We start from the raw sequence: 18,199 nt of genomic DNA on the forward strand, positions 1-18,199 counted from the left end.
GGTGGAACAGCTAAGTGGGAATAAAATGGGGGGGGGGAGGGAGGATCATCCAGCAGCTGCATTGCTCAGTATAGTTTGGGAGGAGGGCTGGGAAGGAAGCTCTAAGACAGGCTAACCAGGGACCAACTTGCCTCACCCCCCCCCCCCCCAACCAAACCATGTAATTTAGAGCACCTGGAGGGCCAATCAGAACTGCTGTGCCAGTAGAGTATTGGGCAATCCTCAGATGCAGCTCTTCTGCTGCTTTGTGCTGTCTGCACAGAGCAGAGCAGCTGAAGGAGGGGCCAAGGACTAAGGACTAGATGTCTAAAACATAACTAACTGTGAATCTCTTAGCTTGAGTGGAGAAAGTCAACATTATGAAACTGGTAAACATCCATTTTTGGAGATATTTCATTCTGAGAAAGATGGTTTTGCTGTTTAGTTCCTTGCATTCTTAATTATTATTATGAGTATTAAAAATTATGCTTTAAGCTACCCATCTGAAGCCATCCTTTCCCCATTTCTAAATGGCTTCTCATGTCTGTGCCCGATAGAACATCTGGTCAGAATAGCTAAACTGCAAGTTGAGGATTGTAAGAATTGTTTCAATTAGTGTAATCTCCCACTCACAAACACTACAATCTTTGTCCTGGGGAAGGAGGGATATTTAAGGTAATTTCCAGTCATTATAAGATTTGTTTTTAAATGCAGATGAATCACATTTAAAATGTTCCAAATGTTTTACATTCATGTAGTATTGTATATTAATTTAGTGTATGATTGCACTATCATATTTTTAGTATTCCAGTTTAATTAGCTAGCGATGTCTCTGGTAGAAATGCAAATAAGTCTACATTAGAGGAAATGGGAATGACCACACAATCAAGACAGCCAGGCTTCATCTACATCAACAAATTTTGTAGCTGTAATTCACCTCCAATGCAGCTCCTGCAGCAGAAGCTGTAATGTAGGCTTAGATAACATGGTAGTAAAAATGTCTGAGTCCTGCCTATGCTACAGGTTCCACAGTTGCTACCAGTGGTTGGAATCCACCCCTACAGATCAGCTGCTTGTTCCTGTTAATTCTTGCAAAGAAACTTATTTTAACTAAGTGGACTGACTCAGCTCCCTTGTTCGACCAGTGGATAGCCTTCATCAAGTAATACATAGAAAAGATCACTATCTATCATGCTTATATGCCCCCCCCCCCCCATCACCACATTATCTGAACATCTCACAGTCTAATATATTTATCCTCACAACATCCTCATGAGGTAGCAAAGTGCTATTATCTCCATTTTATGGATGAGGAACCAGGGCAGAGAGACTGATTGACTTTGCCATGGTTATACAGGAAGTATGTGGCAGAACAGGGAATTGAACTTGGCTCTCCAGAGCCGTGGGCAAGTACTCTAATCACTAGATAAGCCTTCTACTGGAAACAGGCATAAAAGTTCTTGAAGAAAATATTGGTATATAGTTCCAGGTTTGTACAAAGAAAAGTTTAAATTCCTTTTTTATCCATAATCATATTAGATGTACTTATATAAGGACTCATTTTAACTCAGACTCTTTGAAAGTATGCCCCTGTACCTCTTGGTCTTATTCTCTTTAATGCAGAAGAAAGCAGTTGTGTGTGTCTAACTGTTTTATGTACACTACTGTATATTATCTGCTTATACTAGTATCCATGTTTTTAGAAAAGAGTACTTGTAATTGATAAATATGCATGTAATGAAGGATTCAGCATATATTAGTTTAAGGTAATGTGTATATTTCAAGTGGTTTACCTGAAGAAATGAACTTTATCTTGTCTATTAAAATGTTATAAACACAAAAACAAATAAATTATGCATTGATAAAACTGATTTTGCATTGAAAACATTGATCACTGTGCCACTTATTTGGAACATCAACATTAATTTGGATTAATAATTAATTAAGAAGTCATTCTTACATGTCAAATCTCTGCTTTTCTGAACGTTATTCCTATTTTTACCCATTCAGATGTTGCAAGAGCAATTGAATTGCTGGAGAAACTACAAGAGTCTGGAGACGTACCAATACACAAGCTACAATCCCTAAAGAAAGTACTTCAGAGTGAGTTTTGTACAGCTATCAGAGAGGTATGGAAATGAGATTTTAGTCATTTCTTAGCGTAGCCCTATTCTTATAAGTGTTGAGGGAGCAGGAGCACCTTGAGCACCTCAGCAAAGTATATCTGATTAGAAGTCAAGATGCTTACTGAGGCAATGTGGGGCTAATCCAAAATCCACTGAAGTTAATGAGACCCCTTCAGGTGACTTCAATGGGCATTGGATCAGGGCTGTAGAAAGCAGTGAGGTCATGCTGTATATGTTTAAAAGTTGTAGCCACTTGCCAGTGTTGAGGACTGGGATCATTACCCTGCCATCTGTGTTAAGAGCCCCGCTGTGCCCCCCCCCCCACCCTTACACTCTGCAGCAGTCAAATTCACTGCTGTCAGATCGATCGAGCAGAAATGAAGACCCACTCAATCGATCCAGAAGTCGATTCAATTAAACCAACTCCTTAAAAGGTGTAGCGCTTCATCAACGGGAACACATTTCCTGTTGGCGCAGCGCAGTGGAGATGGCACGCTAAAGGGAAATTATGAAGTCGACGGGAGTTATGCAAGCTACTCTGCGTCGCTTGTGTAACTCCCGTCAACTGCCGTAGAATTTCTGGGTAAGTGTAGGCTAGGCCACAGATAAATTACGACTGCCTCCCATACAGGTACAAAGAGGAAAAAAGCAATTCATTTTGCCTTCTTCTCTCCTTGCCCTCCAACATATCCACACAGATCCACCTAGGATATCCCTAAAGCAGTGAAATATGTTCTGGGCTCACAATTGTGACACTATAGTTAAGGCTGCTTCAGAATTTTTGTTTTACAGGATCTGTATCTTTTTGGAACCCTCTTTTGTAAGCATACCATAGGGAATGTGAACCAAATTTTATATATGTAAATGATAATGCTTCATCTTTCACTTTGCAATTTCTTGGACAGAAGATACAAATGAATCTAATCAGTTTTCACAGGAATCCTAAATGTTTCGGATTTCCTTACTAAACTAAGCATCATTTGTATGCCAGACTTAAGTGATTGGAAAAATTCTTATGGAGACAACAGTTTGCAACTTGCAACCAACTCGGTTCTCCTTTGTGCTTATCTATTTATTGCCTAGCACTAATTATCCAGTGAAATCAATGGGAGCTCTATCGTTTACTTCAATGGTAGCAAAATTGAATTTTTGGGTATTGAGGCAGCAGAAATGCATTGATTGTGATTTTTTTTTCCATGAATGGCTGGAAGAGAAAAGGGCAGGTACATTAGTTTAATCAGCAATGTGCAACACATCCTTATTTTACCGAATATATTCTGCATTGCGAGAAAGAGAGGTTTCGACTTAAATAGCCCACAGTTTTAAAGACGTTTTAGGGCAATACTGTTCCAAGACTGTAAATAATGGTACCCTCTATTCTAAGATGCTGATATCCTGGCTAGTCTTTTCATTTAACTAGCTAAATGCTCCCTTAATTGACAGCAGGAAGCACTGAAGGTTTATTTTTCTTTGTATAGCACAGCTTGGCACTTAAGTTGTGAAAGGGAGTTTGCTATCTCCACAGTACCACCTATGAAATCCTAGCACATTTATATTCATCAGCAGAAAATATTCTTGACAGGAGCAAACACATAGCTTTTGAAAACAGGTACGGAGCATAGAAAGCTGGGAAATGGCCTTGACTGTAATGCGCTATCAGTTCAGTGAACTAAAAATATCTAAGTAGTACTTGACAGGATCATCTATAAAGGCATAGAAGGTGCTTTTATGGATTATTGGGTTAAAACATCCTGTATCAAACTGATTTTTCTTTTACTATTTTAAGCTAGTAAGTAAATAACATTCATTTTAAGATGTTTATAATTATTTATTTGCACAACAGATGACTGACTCCAAATGGTTAGGCCAGTTGTGCCAACTGTCATAAAATTACATTTGTTTTTCTCTCTCCTTTAAATATCACTGTTAAAAAAAGAAAATTCAATTAAAAAAGCTTTTGATTCATGTCAGTCCTGACTTCCTAGTGAAAACTTTCAAATATTTTAAATTGACACTAATCTATGAATCTGTTATAGGTGGAAGTTTTAGCTCCCCCAATATATCAGGTTGACTGACACATCCTATTATAAGACCCAGTTTTCAGTTGCTTAACTTTGCCAAATTAACTATTAGGGCTAAAATTTTCCATTCTGAGGGGTGGTGTCAGGCTGAAGGTTTTTGGAAAGTTTCAGCAAAAATGTTTCCACCATTTCTAAGAATAATATTAGGGGAAAATATGTTGTTTTGTTCATGTCAAAAAGTTCTTGCAACTAATTTGTTGAGAAACTCTAGCATCTTCATGTATTGGAGTAAGAGCTTGAAATTTAGCAGGGGGAGTTGGCTTTTTATCAGGGATGTGCCTTTTCCTGTTTCCATGAAAAAAAACAAAACAAAAAAAGAGCCCAAATTTGGCCCTTGAAAAATCTCAGTTCACACAATGTGCAGCAGAGATTTGTTAGAGTTTGACAACTAAATTCCCTGAACATTTCATCTGCACTGAGCACGCTCAAGGTTGGGACTGCAGAGGCAAGACAGGACAGTTGCTCCTCCCAGTTGTTGGGGGCTGCTGTGGCCCCAGGCACAGAGCTGGGAGTCAATCTCTCTTGTACTCTCAATGCTCCCCATTACTCAACATCAAAGCAGTATGGTGGATGCAACAAATCCAAGTACTAAGAAAGTTGGGAATTGCCGGAGTTAAGGTTCCCTGTGCAACCTTATTTTGGCCGCCATGTGCATTTGCATTATGATACAGCCTTTACACAATCACATTTTTAATAGGAGCCCTGACTTATTCAGTGCACAGGCTGGACCTGCTCTGCGAATGAATCAGAGATGTGTAGTGAAGGAGACTGTTGTCCATAAGACCCCTGCCTCATTTGTTGCCAAAATTAGACAGTGTGTACCTGTTGTGGTTATCGGGACACAGGGGGCCTAAGCCTGCCAAAGTTGAGGGGAAGGGGCCATTGAACCCAAGCCTCAAATAAATACTGGGGACAACAAATGAAAAAAAAGAGATGCAAATGAAGGTCAAAAGGAAACAGAGAACTGGAAGAGGAGATTGATCAGAGAATCTCAGACAATGCCCACTGCTCCTCAAAGGCATCTAAGGAGTCAGTGGACACCACCAAGAGGAACTTTGCTCAGACATGTGACTTCACAAGGGACCAGAAATAGGCCCTATAGTAGCAGAGCACCCACCTGCCTCATCCAGCTTCCTCCTTCTGGTGTGATGGATGGTCGTCTTGGCCAGCACTAGGGGGAGATCTTATGCTTTGGGGGGTTACAGATGGCGTATACATAAATGAGGATGAGCAGGAAAAAGTGAAGCCAGAATCTCAGATCCAGAAGAGAGGCTGAAACCTGACACACCCTACATTGATGTGCACCAGGGGCTCCCTCTCACCTCAGAAAAGAAGAAAGGTATTGGGGGAGTTCGTAAACCATGCCAGGTACATGTCTGTGCTCATGGCTCTATGGACAGCTGCCCACTGATATCCTCGCAGGGCCATGGAATCAGAGTTGAGTATAAGCTGGCCCAGCGGGGTACCTCACCCTTTTCAGATGGCAGCAGGTCCCACCATGTGGTTTTGGGGCAGGACTTGAGGGTGAAGGAGTGGATGGTATGACGCATGAGCACCTACAGATGTATTCTGGGTGCAGTTCAGAGACAGACCAGCTGTATGTCATTCAGCCGACTTAGGTTGCATGTTTGGAGTAGCCTGGGAGGCTCGCAGGGCTGGGGACCAATGACAAGTCCTGAAAGGACCAGACGGGAGGAATGGGTGGGGAGTACTCACCCATAGGACCCTCTAATTAAAAAGTGAGAGAAAAGGGAGGCAAGGCTGCCCCCAACTCCTGGCACATACAATGGGGTCATGCAGGTTGGGCAGCCCCATGAACTGGCTGAGCACCGTGGGGTCCACTGTCCCTCTGGTCATAGGCCAGGAGGTTTCAGATTCTGATGGTGCCAGCCAGGATCAACCTCTGGCGCACCAAGGGGGACTCCACCACTGTGCTCCTAGATGGGGGTTGTATAGCAGAGATTCTGTGAGGAGATCCTTCCCTTTGCTGGCCACTACAGATCTGGTCACTGAAGCTAGCTTCCAGGTGCTGAGGAGGTTCTGGTAAAAGATCGGTAGCTCAAAGAGATCTCTGGAGAGACCCTTGGGTGGAGATAAGAGCCCTCAGCAGCAGTTGAGGGAGGCATGTGCCAGCACACTCCATGCCGGGCTACCTGCACTATAAAGGAGTCTGCAGGGCCTGAAGGCAGAAGGTGTGGACCTGGCTGCAGATGCATACCAGGCACTGTCTGCCCTCTCCCAGGGGGAGGCTCAGGAGACCTGCAGAGACCCAGTGCAGCCCCAGCCAGAAAATCTCCATCATGCATCTCAGACCAGTGTTGTTTAGTGAAGAAAGTTCTACTTTGGGGGTGGGGTTGGAGAAGATGACATTTCTCTGGAAAGCAGATCCTGAAAAACAGTGGTCACTTGAAACTGCTCAAGAGGTTGGGATGTTACAACGTGCCAGGGAAATTGATTAGTGGGAGGAATGCAGGTTAGGTGGTCAAAAATGTGTGATAAATCCAATTTGTAAAATGTATAAATGCATGATTGATGAAATATGGCTTATCCTATCCATAATTAACTATACATGCAGCAGGTTAATATATAATAGAATTACCTTTTATGGCATTAAATGTTAGGTTAAATGATGATATAACAATATGAAATCCAATAGGTAACAAACTATTAAAATGGCTGTAACACGCAGTATTAATGGAACCCCCAAACTGGCAAAAAAAATTACTCTCATAAGGATAATGATTTTTCTTTTAAGTGACCCTGCTTGTAGTTAATAATTGTGAATTTGATTTAACTCATAGGGTTTTATATTTCTTGTAAGATACCATGTTAAGAATTGGTAATTAACATAAAAAGTGCTAACAGAAAATAATTAACTGGGGTGCTCATTTAGTTGCATATTAGTACCACTTGGAGATATTTGTCTCAAATTGGAAAGACATTTTTATTGGCTCTGGAAATAATGAATGGCTATTTGAAATATATAATTATGTTATAATTTCTTTTCAAACTGGAAGAGCCAATTTTCAATCCATTGGTATGGTCCATGGTTTCCACAGCTAAGCTCCCTTAGGCCTACCATGAAGTCTAAAACCATAAATTTTTATAATGGCCAGGCAAACCGATTTTGTCCTAGCCATATTAAAAGTCCTGTTTTAAATGTACTTGGTTAACACAGTTCAAGTTTCTCTAGTTGCAAGGAAAGGTATAGGGCTACTACCTTGTTGCCTGGCAAAAGCTAGATTCTTCTCTAGTCCTGCCCATCCTACAACAATCCAATGCTTAAGGCATGCACCTTTCCTATATTACTTTAAATCAAAACTGGCATTATGCTCTGGGGAACAAGTATAGGTGAGGTGTTAGACTGCAAGGCTGAATGACATAGTTCATCTGCAGAAAAGATGAACTCAGGTACAAAAATATAAGACAGTGTGAATTTATGCTTTGATTATAATTGGGGTAAGGCAAAATAAAGAAAGGAAATTACGTAGAATTGTAAAATGAAACGAACTTCTAGCCTGGCTATTAGAGAAGGGCAACATATTTTGGTTGAAATTTCTTTCCCACTGGCAAAATGCAGGTTTGCGTCAACTGAAACATGTTGTGAAGTTGTGGCAAATTTGCCAAATTGTTTCAATTAAAAAAAAAATCTTAAAAAAAAACCCCAGCTAATTTTATTTTGACATTTTTAAACAAAACATTTCAATTTTGATTCAAAATAATGTTTTCTTTTTACATTTACTTCAATTTAATGAAAAAAATAAAATGTTTAAGAAACAAAATGAAGTGCTTTGGTTTGAGTGAGACAAACATTAAGTATGATGTGAATTTTTTTTTTCGACTTCAGTTCACCAAAATCTTCTTTAAACAAGGTTTTACATTTTTTAAAGAAATCTCTGTGGTTGAAAACCTCTTCGTGAAGTTGTGCTGTTGTCATACCATAATTTCAGTTAATATGTTTAATAGGTAAAAAGAGAGCAAATGTAATGGTTTAAAACTGGTAATGAGGATTTCATACCAAAACAACAGATCTTGGAAACAGTTTAAAACTAGACTTTGGGCCAAGTTCAATGAGATTTTTCTACATGCTTACACTAGAGCTACATTTGCACCTTTGTGTTAAAATTACTTTTATTGGATGTTAAATCTGCAATTTCAACATTTGGTTTTTAAATAATGAGCCAGATCCTGCACATATTCTCAGTTAAATTAATACAATCCTCCTGATTTCTGTGGGGTTACACCAATTTAAAAGGGTATAATTCTGCTTCCACTGGTGTCCATGACAACCACCCCTGGACATCAGTGGGTACAGGATCAAGCCTCTAGCAAGAGCAGAATTTTGCCCCTTTTATCTTTTGTAGCTTTTTATAGTTGAATCTCATAATGGTAAGAGTTAAAAAGGGTGAAATTCAGTTAGAGTTGTCTGACCTTATTTATGTATACGGTCCTGTGGGGTGCATGACCCTTTGTAGACATGAGGTATTTGGTGTAAAGATTTTCAATAAAATACCATGCAGAAATAAGTGATAAAATAGTAATAATTCTACCAACACATTGTATTCATCCCTCCAGGGAGAGGGCATTATTTAATTTTGTTCAGCAGTGACTTCTAAATGATTAAGGATTAGTGTTGCTAGGCTCCACTGTGTGTTTTATTCTCCCTCCTTTGGTTAAAAGGTTAGGTCTGGGATGAGGAACTCTCTCTCAGTATTTGTTGGGGGCATATTTAGAAAATAGGGCAGGGAATAACTGGTCAGATCTCACCAAACAATTTGCCTCTTTCCTCCTGCCTGCTATAGTGCATAAGGCATTTAGAAAACAGAAACTGGAATAACTTGGAGTCTAAATAAGCAGAGATCAGGTTTCTTGTATAAGTTCACCCTGTTAAGATGCATTCCATTTCCTATAGTTACCAGGAAATTTAATCAGAAATTACACCAAATCACAAATAATGTACTGCTGTGAAGGAAAGAGTACTGTCATATCACAATTTTACTAACGTAAGTGATGTAGTCTTACTTTCTTGCCTGAAAGCACTGGATTGCACGAATGAACTTTTGGAGTGATTACCTTGTCACTAGGCAGATGGCCCATATTAATTGCAATTATATATGAATATACCAGGCAGCCCAAGCACTATTCAAGTGGAGACATTATTAAGCCTCTGTGCAATTACTAGATTCCCATGACTTCACTTGAGAAGATTTAAAACAGCTGCTGTTGTCACTTAAAAAAAGCAGCTTAGAGCTAAATACATTGATATCACAGATGTAATACTACAGAATCTGGGGCCATATCGTACCATCGATCTTTAGTGAGTACTCCCCATTGGCTTCAATGGAGAATTCTGATTGAAGCCTATGAGAAGTACTGATTAAAGATCAATTGTGGAGGATGGCTGCTGGCTATATAACTACTTACATTTGTGCTTGGCTTGCTTAGCTGTGCCCCCAGAAAAAAACAATCAATATTCCAAAAAAGCCTGCAACACCCAACAGTAAAATAATGCTGTATTTCTCTCATGTCCATGTTTAGCTAAGTTGTTGCTGCATAATTGTTAGGAGTTCTAATAAACTGTCCTAATTTGATTTAGTTAATTCTGTACAGAGTTTGCTGCAGTTACTTATGTTCATAGACGATTATCTAATACAACACTGGATATGCAAATCAGCAATCTATTTACTTTCCCCACATTATCATTTTTGTTTAGTGTCGCAGTATCATATTTGATTACATAAAACTCTGGAGGATAACAACAGCCTTTACTGCAGTTCATCTCAAGCCTGCTTCTTCATTATCAGAAAAATCCGCAGCCAGGTGAACTGATGAGAAAGATATTTATTCTGGCAGTCCAGTGGAGTGGACCAGTGCAGTATTACTACAGACTTGCATTCCTGCCTTGTTACTGCCCCCCAGGGCTCCCTACATGCACCCACCAAAGTCTTAGGAAATTCTTGAGAAGTGTCTTTCAATCTCAACTTCAGGGTTACTCCCCTGGAGGGTGAAAAAGCTTGTCTAATTCTAAGTCTACCTCTATGAACACCATGTTGTCTGTTCGCCTCCCAAGTGTTTAAAAATTGAAACAGTCTCCCTCCTTTTCCAGCCACATAGAAGAGACACTTGGAATACACGCAAATAGTAGCATGATGGGCTCACTTTTAGCCAGACGTCAATTTTTGCTAGGCATTGAGAAAGCTGTTTCTGTTCTGTGTAGAGCTGCTGTTGTCTGCATACTGCAAGCACTGCAGCCCTTACAGACTTGGTGATAAAGTGGAGGGAGTCTGTGTTTATTGAAGCCTTGGATACTCCGTCAACCAGAATGGGCAATGAGTTAAGAGGTATGGTTACTAAAATATGGTCTGTGGATTGCAAGTGGTGCACTGGGAGCTGGTTGACCACATTTCAGTAAAAGCAAATAAAGGTACATTGAGATCAGTATTTCCAAAAAAGCCCACTGATTTTGGGTGACCAAACTTGAGACATCTTGAGCCTTATCTATAGAGGTGCTGAACAGCAACAGATCCCACTGATTTCAAATGGAGTGGGGGAGTGCTCAGCGCTTTTCTGGAAGTCTGTCTCAGGAACAGGGAAATAAGCCAAATGACCTAATAGATATTTTCAGTGTCTAATGTCTATTAATCTTATTAAAATGTAAACCAACCTCAGTTGACTAACTAAGGACTCTAATCTGGCTTTTTTGGTAAGAATTGCCATTGGAGGAGGGAAGGGAGAGCGTAGAGAGACACCGTGCCCCAGCAGCAGTACCAGGAGCATTCTGTCTGACTCATCCAATACATGTCAGAGTGCACACTATGGAAGACATGACAGCATGCACACTACATGCATCTGTTGTGCTCTCATGGCCAGCACAGAAGGGAATGAGACCATGGCCCCACATCATCCTACGCTCTTGAGGTCATTCACCGTGACTTTTAGCACAGGACAGTCACAGTCCTCAAATGGCAAGAATTCAAAGACCAAGACTGCGTTCAGCCCTTGCACAAGAGTCTGGGGGGAGAGGGAGGAGGAAGGCATAAGATGCTCCTTGTCCTCTTCCTCCCCATGCGCAGCAGTGTATAGCAAACCTTGTCCTAAAACTAGAGAAAGACGCTAGTTCAACCAGTTCTGTTTGTTACAGCTGCCAGTTTTACAAAGCAGATGTAATTACAGGAAGAGATGTGAAGGCAGATAGAAAAAAGATACTAGCAGCTAAAGGGTGATTGAAATGAAAGCTGAAATGTAGCAACCAATAGTATTGATAAAAATTAATGGGAGAGGTCATCTAGTAACTCAAAGACCTAGCTTAGTATGTATATGACCTCGTCAGCGTGGTCTTCAAGTATTTAAGGAAACAGAAAATAAGATTAAAAAGATCCTCTGGATCAAAACAAAGTTTTAGGCTCTGATTGAAGGCCTGTAAAAAGTGTGGCATGCTAAATTAAAACTTTTACCCTTCCATTGGTTAAACTTCTTCAATTATTTTGGAGGATTTTTCAACCACAAAGCAGATTTTTTTTCCCACTACCTAAGGATAGTCTAATAATGTATCAAGATTCAGAGCATTTTTCACTTTGGTAAAACTGACCCAGTTTCTTTTTTTTTTTCCCCCTCTGAAAGAAATGTTTTAATAAAATAGCCTTAAATTACAAACGTTAGCTTTTACCTTTTCATATATTTCTTTCATGGGTTCTATAATTAAAACTGTCATATCTCCTTAGGAAGTTAAATGATGTTTAGTTCATTTTCAGGTTTGGGGTTTTTAATGAGTTATCATCTGTGCTGCATAAGGCAAAATGACATAGTGTTGCTGCATGGTAGGGGATTGTTCTGACAGCTGTGATAATGATGCAGATGTTTGTCTCTGAGGGTAGCTGCTAACAGATTTCCTGATGCAAACACAAAACTACTGATAGACTAATGAAAGATTACCATACCAAAATGTTCAAAATTCTTGCAGCCTAAATGACCACATTCTGTTTATCTGATCACATACAGATAACTGATTATTACAGTGCCAGCTAATAAAAAATGCAGCTTTTCTGTAAGTTGTCAAAGTTCAGTAGCTACAGGAAACAACTTCTGTAATACAGATTTTATTTTTTGTATTTCTTGTAAACTCACAATCCCTCCCAAATGTCTCCCTGCAGAGATTTCATTTTTCAGCTGTTTTCACTTTACTGTGCTCACAGGCGTGTGTTTGTTTTGTCCATTTTAAAAGAGGTCTTTTGTCAGTGTGCTTTAGACTGCAAAATTGATAGTGATTTTGATCTTATCCAACACAGGTACATCTGTATGTGTATTATGTGTATACAAACAGACAGACAAAATCTCAGACTAATTCTGGCTCTATCCAGAATTATTTGACCATGAATCGTATACTCTGCAATCCTAATACCAGTCATCCATTTACTCATGTGATAGGGAATTGTGGTTGTGGGAAAAGAGCATTCAAGTTCTAAGCCCACTGACACCATGGAGTTGCAAGAGGCTAGTGACAATCATGAAGTTTAGATGGCCATTGTGAAGGGAAAACAAGATGGGGTCTTTGTTTTTGCTGAGAACTGATTTTAGAATTCACTGTAAAAAGTCTGAGATAGAAAATGTTTTGTTAGCAGTTGTTTAATTTTAGAATGTTTTGTTGTAATAATATAGTTTAGAGGTCTAGACACTAGTAGAGAAGGAATGCAGAGAAAGACCTTGTAACTTAGATAAGGAGAGTTGGCTAATTCTGGACCCCCGCCAAGGCAACGGACATATCAGTAAGGACCCCCGAGTTTGGGTTCTTCAACACCATGGATTTGTTAGCAGCAGAGGTTCTTAAAGTTTTCCACATTGGAAACCACCATTTGAGACACTGCCACTATATTCCCTCTGCTATGCTCAGTCATGCAAAATATCTCCCATCCCAGTTCTTGACCACAAAACATCCCTACAGCAACTATCCCAATGAGTAAGTAATTTGAAAATTAATGTATGTACTTTAACACTATTTGGCAGCTGGAAAAGAGGAGGAGGAAGAGCCAGAACCATGTGACTTACAATTCTCCATACGATTGGTTTATGGCCATAGTTGTTCCAATTGATGTGTTAAAGAATCTTAGTTATAACTTATATTTTCCACCTTACTTACATTATTCAGTACTTAACCTCCTGAGCCTATTTACCTCATGAGATCATCTAAAATCAGTACACAAGAAAAACAAGAATATGTAAAATTCTATGTGGGGTGGTAGTGGGGGACACGACAGGTAGCCCATCTGTGTCATGTCTGTTCACTCGCATTGACCTAGTACGGTATTTCCTAACTACCAGATTGGAAGTGCCATGCTAGATTAATCCGAGAATGGGGTTAAGGAACAGCAAGGAGAGTAGGGATGGAGAAATCTACAGAACTCTGGATGCACCCAGCCTCAGACTACATACACACCCTCAGTTGTGTTTGGCATCATGTAGGTTTGCGACCTTCCTTTTTCCTTAAATAAAAATAGCTTCCTATACCTGACTTGCTGACTTCCTAGGTTAGTCTTTTATTTGGTTTTGACATGGAGTCCTTAATTTTTTCCATATGATCTAAAATATCTACATAAATATCTAAAATTGGGAGAGAGAACATTTTATGATCATTGATTCGGTGACTTCGGTAAAGGACTTTTTTTTCTTGACTCATTTGTTTGACTGATGCGGTTACTTTTGTATATTCTCATTTACTGGCACTCTTGTGTAAGTGTAGAAATAATCAACAACCTATTCCTGTTTCTCTTACTTCAGAGTAGAAATTAAAACATTCCTGGGGAAGAGAGGTGTGGCACAAAGACATTCAGGCAACCTGTAACATAAAAAATATTCCCAAACAGGACAAAGAACTTTAAGACTAGATAAGACTGTAAATTTTGTCTTTTAACTCAGCAGCGCCCAAACTGCGGTACGTGGACCATTGGTGGCAATCCTTGGAGCACTTGCTGGTTTTCCACAGAGAGCTAGCTGGTCACATGGCACGTCCTGTCCTTGTTTCCAATTGCTCCTAAAGATGTGCAGGGCTCTTCATTATGAAGAGGTGACAGGAGGCCTAAAAAGCAGTAATGGGGGAAGAGGTGGGGGAGCAGCTTAGTTGCCTTGACTAGGAGCCTGTTGCTACATGGTAGCAGGAGGAAAGGACCAAGAGTCTACTCAGGGACTGGCAACACCAGTAAGACTCAAGCTGCCAGTCACCAATAAGAGTGGAAAGTCTGTAACAGACGGCAAGGAGTCAGCAGGGCAGTATGTCTAGGGGAGAGAGGACTATATAGCTGAATAGCATATATATGGGAGCAAGAAAGTAGGGAACTAAGCAGCACGGAAGCATATGAAAGGGGAGAGGTTAAAGAACAGATGGCAGAGAAGAATTGGGGGGGGGGGGAGCAGAACAAGTTACAAGGAGATAAAATGAAGAGCAAGAGGAGGAGATGTTGCCATTAACTTTTTTCCAAAAAGGAAAAAACACTTATACTAGTCAGCTAAAAATACATGAATACTCTTCTTTCATGTAAGCAATTGCTGTAATTGCCTGACAGGGATGTTATTTAATTGCAAACAAGCAGACAAGTCCATATTATGAATCCCTGTTCTAACCAATTTAATTTTATTTGGGACCAATATTTCAATAATGCAAACAAGAATTTCCTAGATAACCAGTTAATGTTGTAAAATATACACTCTATTTTTGCTGTTGTGTTTTAATATTTATTTTAGTGTAGCTTTATAAGATGATTTGCATATAAGCAGTGACATATATACATTGTATTAGTCTTGAGGACCTAACTGTTCTCTTTCTGAAAGATATGGTTTTCATTCACCTCAATCCAGAGAGGGAAAAACTGCATTGTGTATTACACAAATAGTGTTGGTCTTGAGAACTGCCAAATCTATTTAAAAAGACGCTGTCAGAGTTTAAACTGTGGATTCAACTCAAAGTGTGTCTTGGGTGTAGATGGACACTAGAGTGAAATGTCTGTAGAAATACTGCTGTACAGCTCAGCTCCTGCCTACTGGTCTGCCATCATCTATTTCTGTGGCACGAAGGAATGAGTGAAAACTCCACAACTAACTGCCTCATTTCTGTCCTCCTTCCACTCATTTCCCTGCTGCTCTCTGCATCTGAAACTTTCCCCACACTGTCTACCATGTCTCTCTCCTCCCCCCTCATTAAAATACACTTTTTTCAAAAGTCCAAAAACTCCCTGGACTTCCCCTCACTAAAACATTAAAAGTCAAAGTCTAATAAAACCTAAATCAAGTCCTGCCAGCAACAAGACAGGTGCTAAACATCACTGCTGAATCACTTTGCTTTTGTTGCATTCTACCCCACAGCCTTCATTTCTATGTTTCTATTTAGTTTGTGAACTCCATGGAGCAAGGATCTTATGTTTCTGTTTATAAAGCACCTAACATGCTTTGGATACTATAGAAATAAGTGACCATCCATTACCAGTCCTCAAGTACTCTTGTATTTACAGAAGAGTTTTAAATAGTTTGCTCTCTTAATTTCTTTATAATTTGTCCTAGTTTAACTTGCAGTTCTATAAATACATCTTTTTTTCTCCCCTCAGAAATCATATTTGTGTGTCTTGCCTTTTTTTGCCTTCATTTTCAGACTGAAGTGATCTGAAGTCCTCTGAATGTGCTGTTATTGCTATAAATGGGGTGGAACCTACATCCCTAACATTTCACCACTGGAAGAAACACCAGCCTTTTAAAGAGATTAACTGAGCAAAGTCTCTATTTAAACTGCTACTTCTAGGACTCAAGCAGTAAACACACTGCTGCACACAGGCTATTACAGAATACTTCTGGTAGTGTCCCTCATGAAACAGAGTGCTGACTGCCTAACACTTCCTAGGTGTCCTTCCAAAGCTTCATCATGTCTTCAATAGGCCAGTCTGTGTTCTTCTTCGAGTGCTTGCTCACGTCCATTCCCAGTTTAGGTGAGTGTGCACGCTATATGCAACGGTGCCGGAAAATCTTTTCCCCTAGTGGTACCCGTACAAGTTGGCTCTAGTGCCCCCTGCAGTGGCGCGCACATGCGGCTGCATATAGGCACCAGTGGCTCCCCCTCCTTCTCAGTTCCTTCTTGCCGCCAGTGTTGGTTCTGGAACATCTCTTGCCTTCGCAAGTTTTTCTTTGTCTATCCTAGTGGTTTATTCATTGTTTTAGTGTATATAGTTACTTGTTCATTTTCAGTTAGTAGTTAGACTCCCAGGGTAGGGGCATGCTCTGTTTCCCAGGGTTTAAACCCTGCGCTTCATGTAAGAAGCCTATGCCGAGGAGCAACCCTCAAAGTTGTCTAAAGTGTCTGGGGCAATCCTGCGTCCATGAGAGATGTAAGATCTGTGAAAGTTTTTGCCCGTGGACTAAGAAAGACCAGGATATCCATCTCAGGGCCATTCTTATGGAGTCGGCTCTTAGACCGATCTCAGAGCCCGGCAGGTCGGATTCAGCACCGAGCACAACAGCCGCGGTGCGCAGTGCCCGTCTGGTGCCCTCTTTCTCTGCTCGGCACCATTCTCCCTCCCCTGTTCCAAAGAAGAGGTTGAAGAAGATCCGCGCGGAACGGGGACGCTCTCCTGCAACCGTCCTCACCTGAGAAGGGTCCCTCATCTCAGCAATCATCGACCCCATCACCGGGCCCTCCACCGACTCCAGGTAGTGGCAGAGGCCCTCATTGCTTAGTGGTGCCATCGACTCCAGAGGCCTTCCAAGCGATGAAGGACCTCCTGGCACTGCCAGTACCACAAATGCCAAGGGATGGCAGAGCACCGCACCAAGATTCAGCACCAGCACCACGGGGCAGCCTATCAAGGCTCGACAGTCCCCATCACTGAGGCACCACTCACTGGTATGCAGGCAGTCCCTGAAGTCGAGACCACATTCTCTGGGTCAGAATACTGCCAGATCGGGCTCCTGCTGCCATTCTCCAGAGGACTGGCACCGAGCAGACCCCCGCTATGGAGCCATAGAGCGATGCAAGTCACCAGATTCACAGTGCATTTCCCCAGCACTGTGACTCTGCTCGCCTAGCCCATATAGGAAGCCCAAGGACAAGAGCCGGTCTCGTCACACCCAGCATTTGGGATCCTTATGCTGTTCACCATGCTGGTTCATCAGTAACACGTTTTGCACGGCACCGCATGGTATTCAGAGATGGCACCACCTGGACCGTCGGATAGTGGCACCTCATCCTCAGACAGCGAAGAAGTTGTCCAGGCTAGGCAAGCATCAGCTCTGGTGCTCGGGTTCTCCACCGTTCCACCAATGGGGGCATGGCCACAAGGCCAATGGCTTGGACCGTGGCCATGTTGGTGGGGGTTTCCCTCTGGGATTCCGCAAGCCGGTTCCATGAGGAAGATTGGTACCACAGTCCTCCATCCTTCAGAGTGCGGCGCTGCACTTGGACACAGACTGGACCTCCTAGCTCAGATACCGGCCACTTCCTCATTGTCACTGGATGAAGCAGTCGTGAGACTGTCATCTGTGGTGCTGCTGGACAACTTCAAGGTGCACCAGGACTTATTGAAAAGGGTCGCCTCCAACTTGGGCCTCAAGATAGAGGAACTGGATGAGCCGGTCGACAAACTTTTTGGAGTGCTGGCCTCGGCCACTCCTAGTAGAGTGGCCTTCCCAGTTCACGAAGAGGTTGTTAAAGGCCAGCGCCCTGTGGCAAACCCTGGCCTCCCTGCCCCCCACATCTAAGAGGGCAGAAAGAAAATATGTGCCAGAGAAGGGGTTTGAATACCTCTACCCATCCTGTGCCGGGATCCCTGGTCGTCACAGCCGCCAACGAAAGGGACAGGCAGAGGAAAGTCAGCTTGACCTCTAAACATAAGAACGCAAAGAGACTCAAATTGTTTGGTCGAAAAATGTATTCCATGACCAACCTCCAGCTACAAGTGGCGAACCAACAGGTGCTGCTAGGTATATGCCACTTTAATATGTGGCAGTTGCTGGACAAGTTCACAGATTCATTGTCCCCTTCCT

The 18,199-nt window shown here is 41.4% G+C and overlaps 1 protein-coding gene across 2 annotated transcripts in view; it reads left to right on the forward strand.

Annotated features, from left to right (window-relative positions):
- Window positions 1-18,199, forward strand: part of LIN7A (lin-7 homolog A, crumbs cell polarity complex component) — a 64,098-nt gene that overhangs the window by 23,189 nt on the left and 22,710 nt on the right. For both annotated transcript variants that reach the window (XM_067559882.1, XM_067559881.1), the window contains one exon: window positions 1,990-2,108. In XM_067559882.1, the coding sequence (XP_067415983.1) occupies window positions 1,990-2,108 (119 nt within the window). The remainder of the gene's footprint in view (window positions 1-1,989; window positions 2,109-18,199) is intronic.

The sequence above is a fragment of the Emydura macquarii genome, unplaced genomic scaffold, assembly GCF_026122565.2.
Source record: "Emydura macquarii macquarii isolate MOO-44397 ecotype Brisbane River unplaced genomic scaffold, CSIRO-AGI_Emac_v2 contig_2205, whole genome shotgun sequence".
Classification (NCBI taxonomy): domain Eukaryota; kingdom Metazoa; phylum Chordata; order Testudines; family Chelidae; genus Emydura; species Emydura macquarii.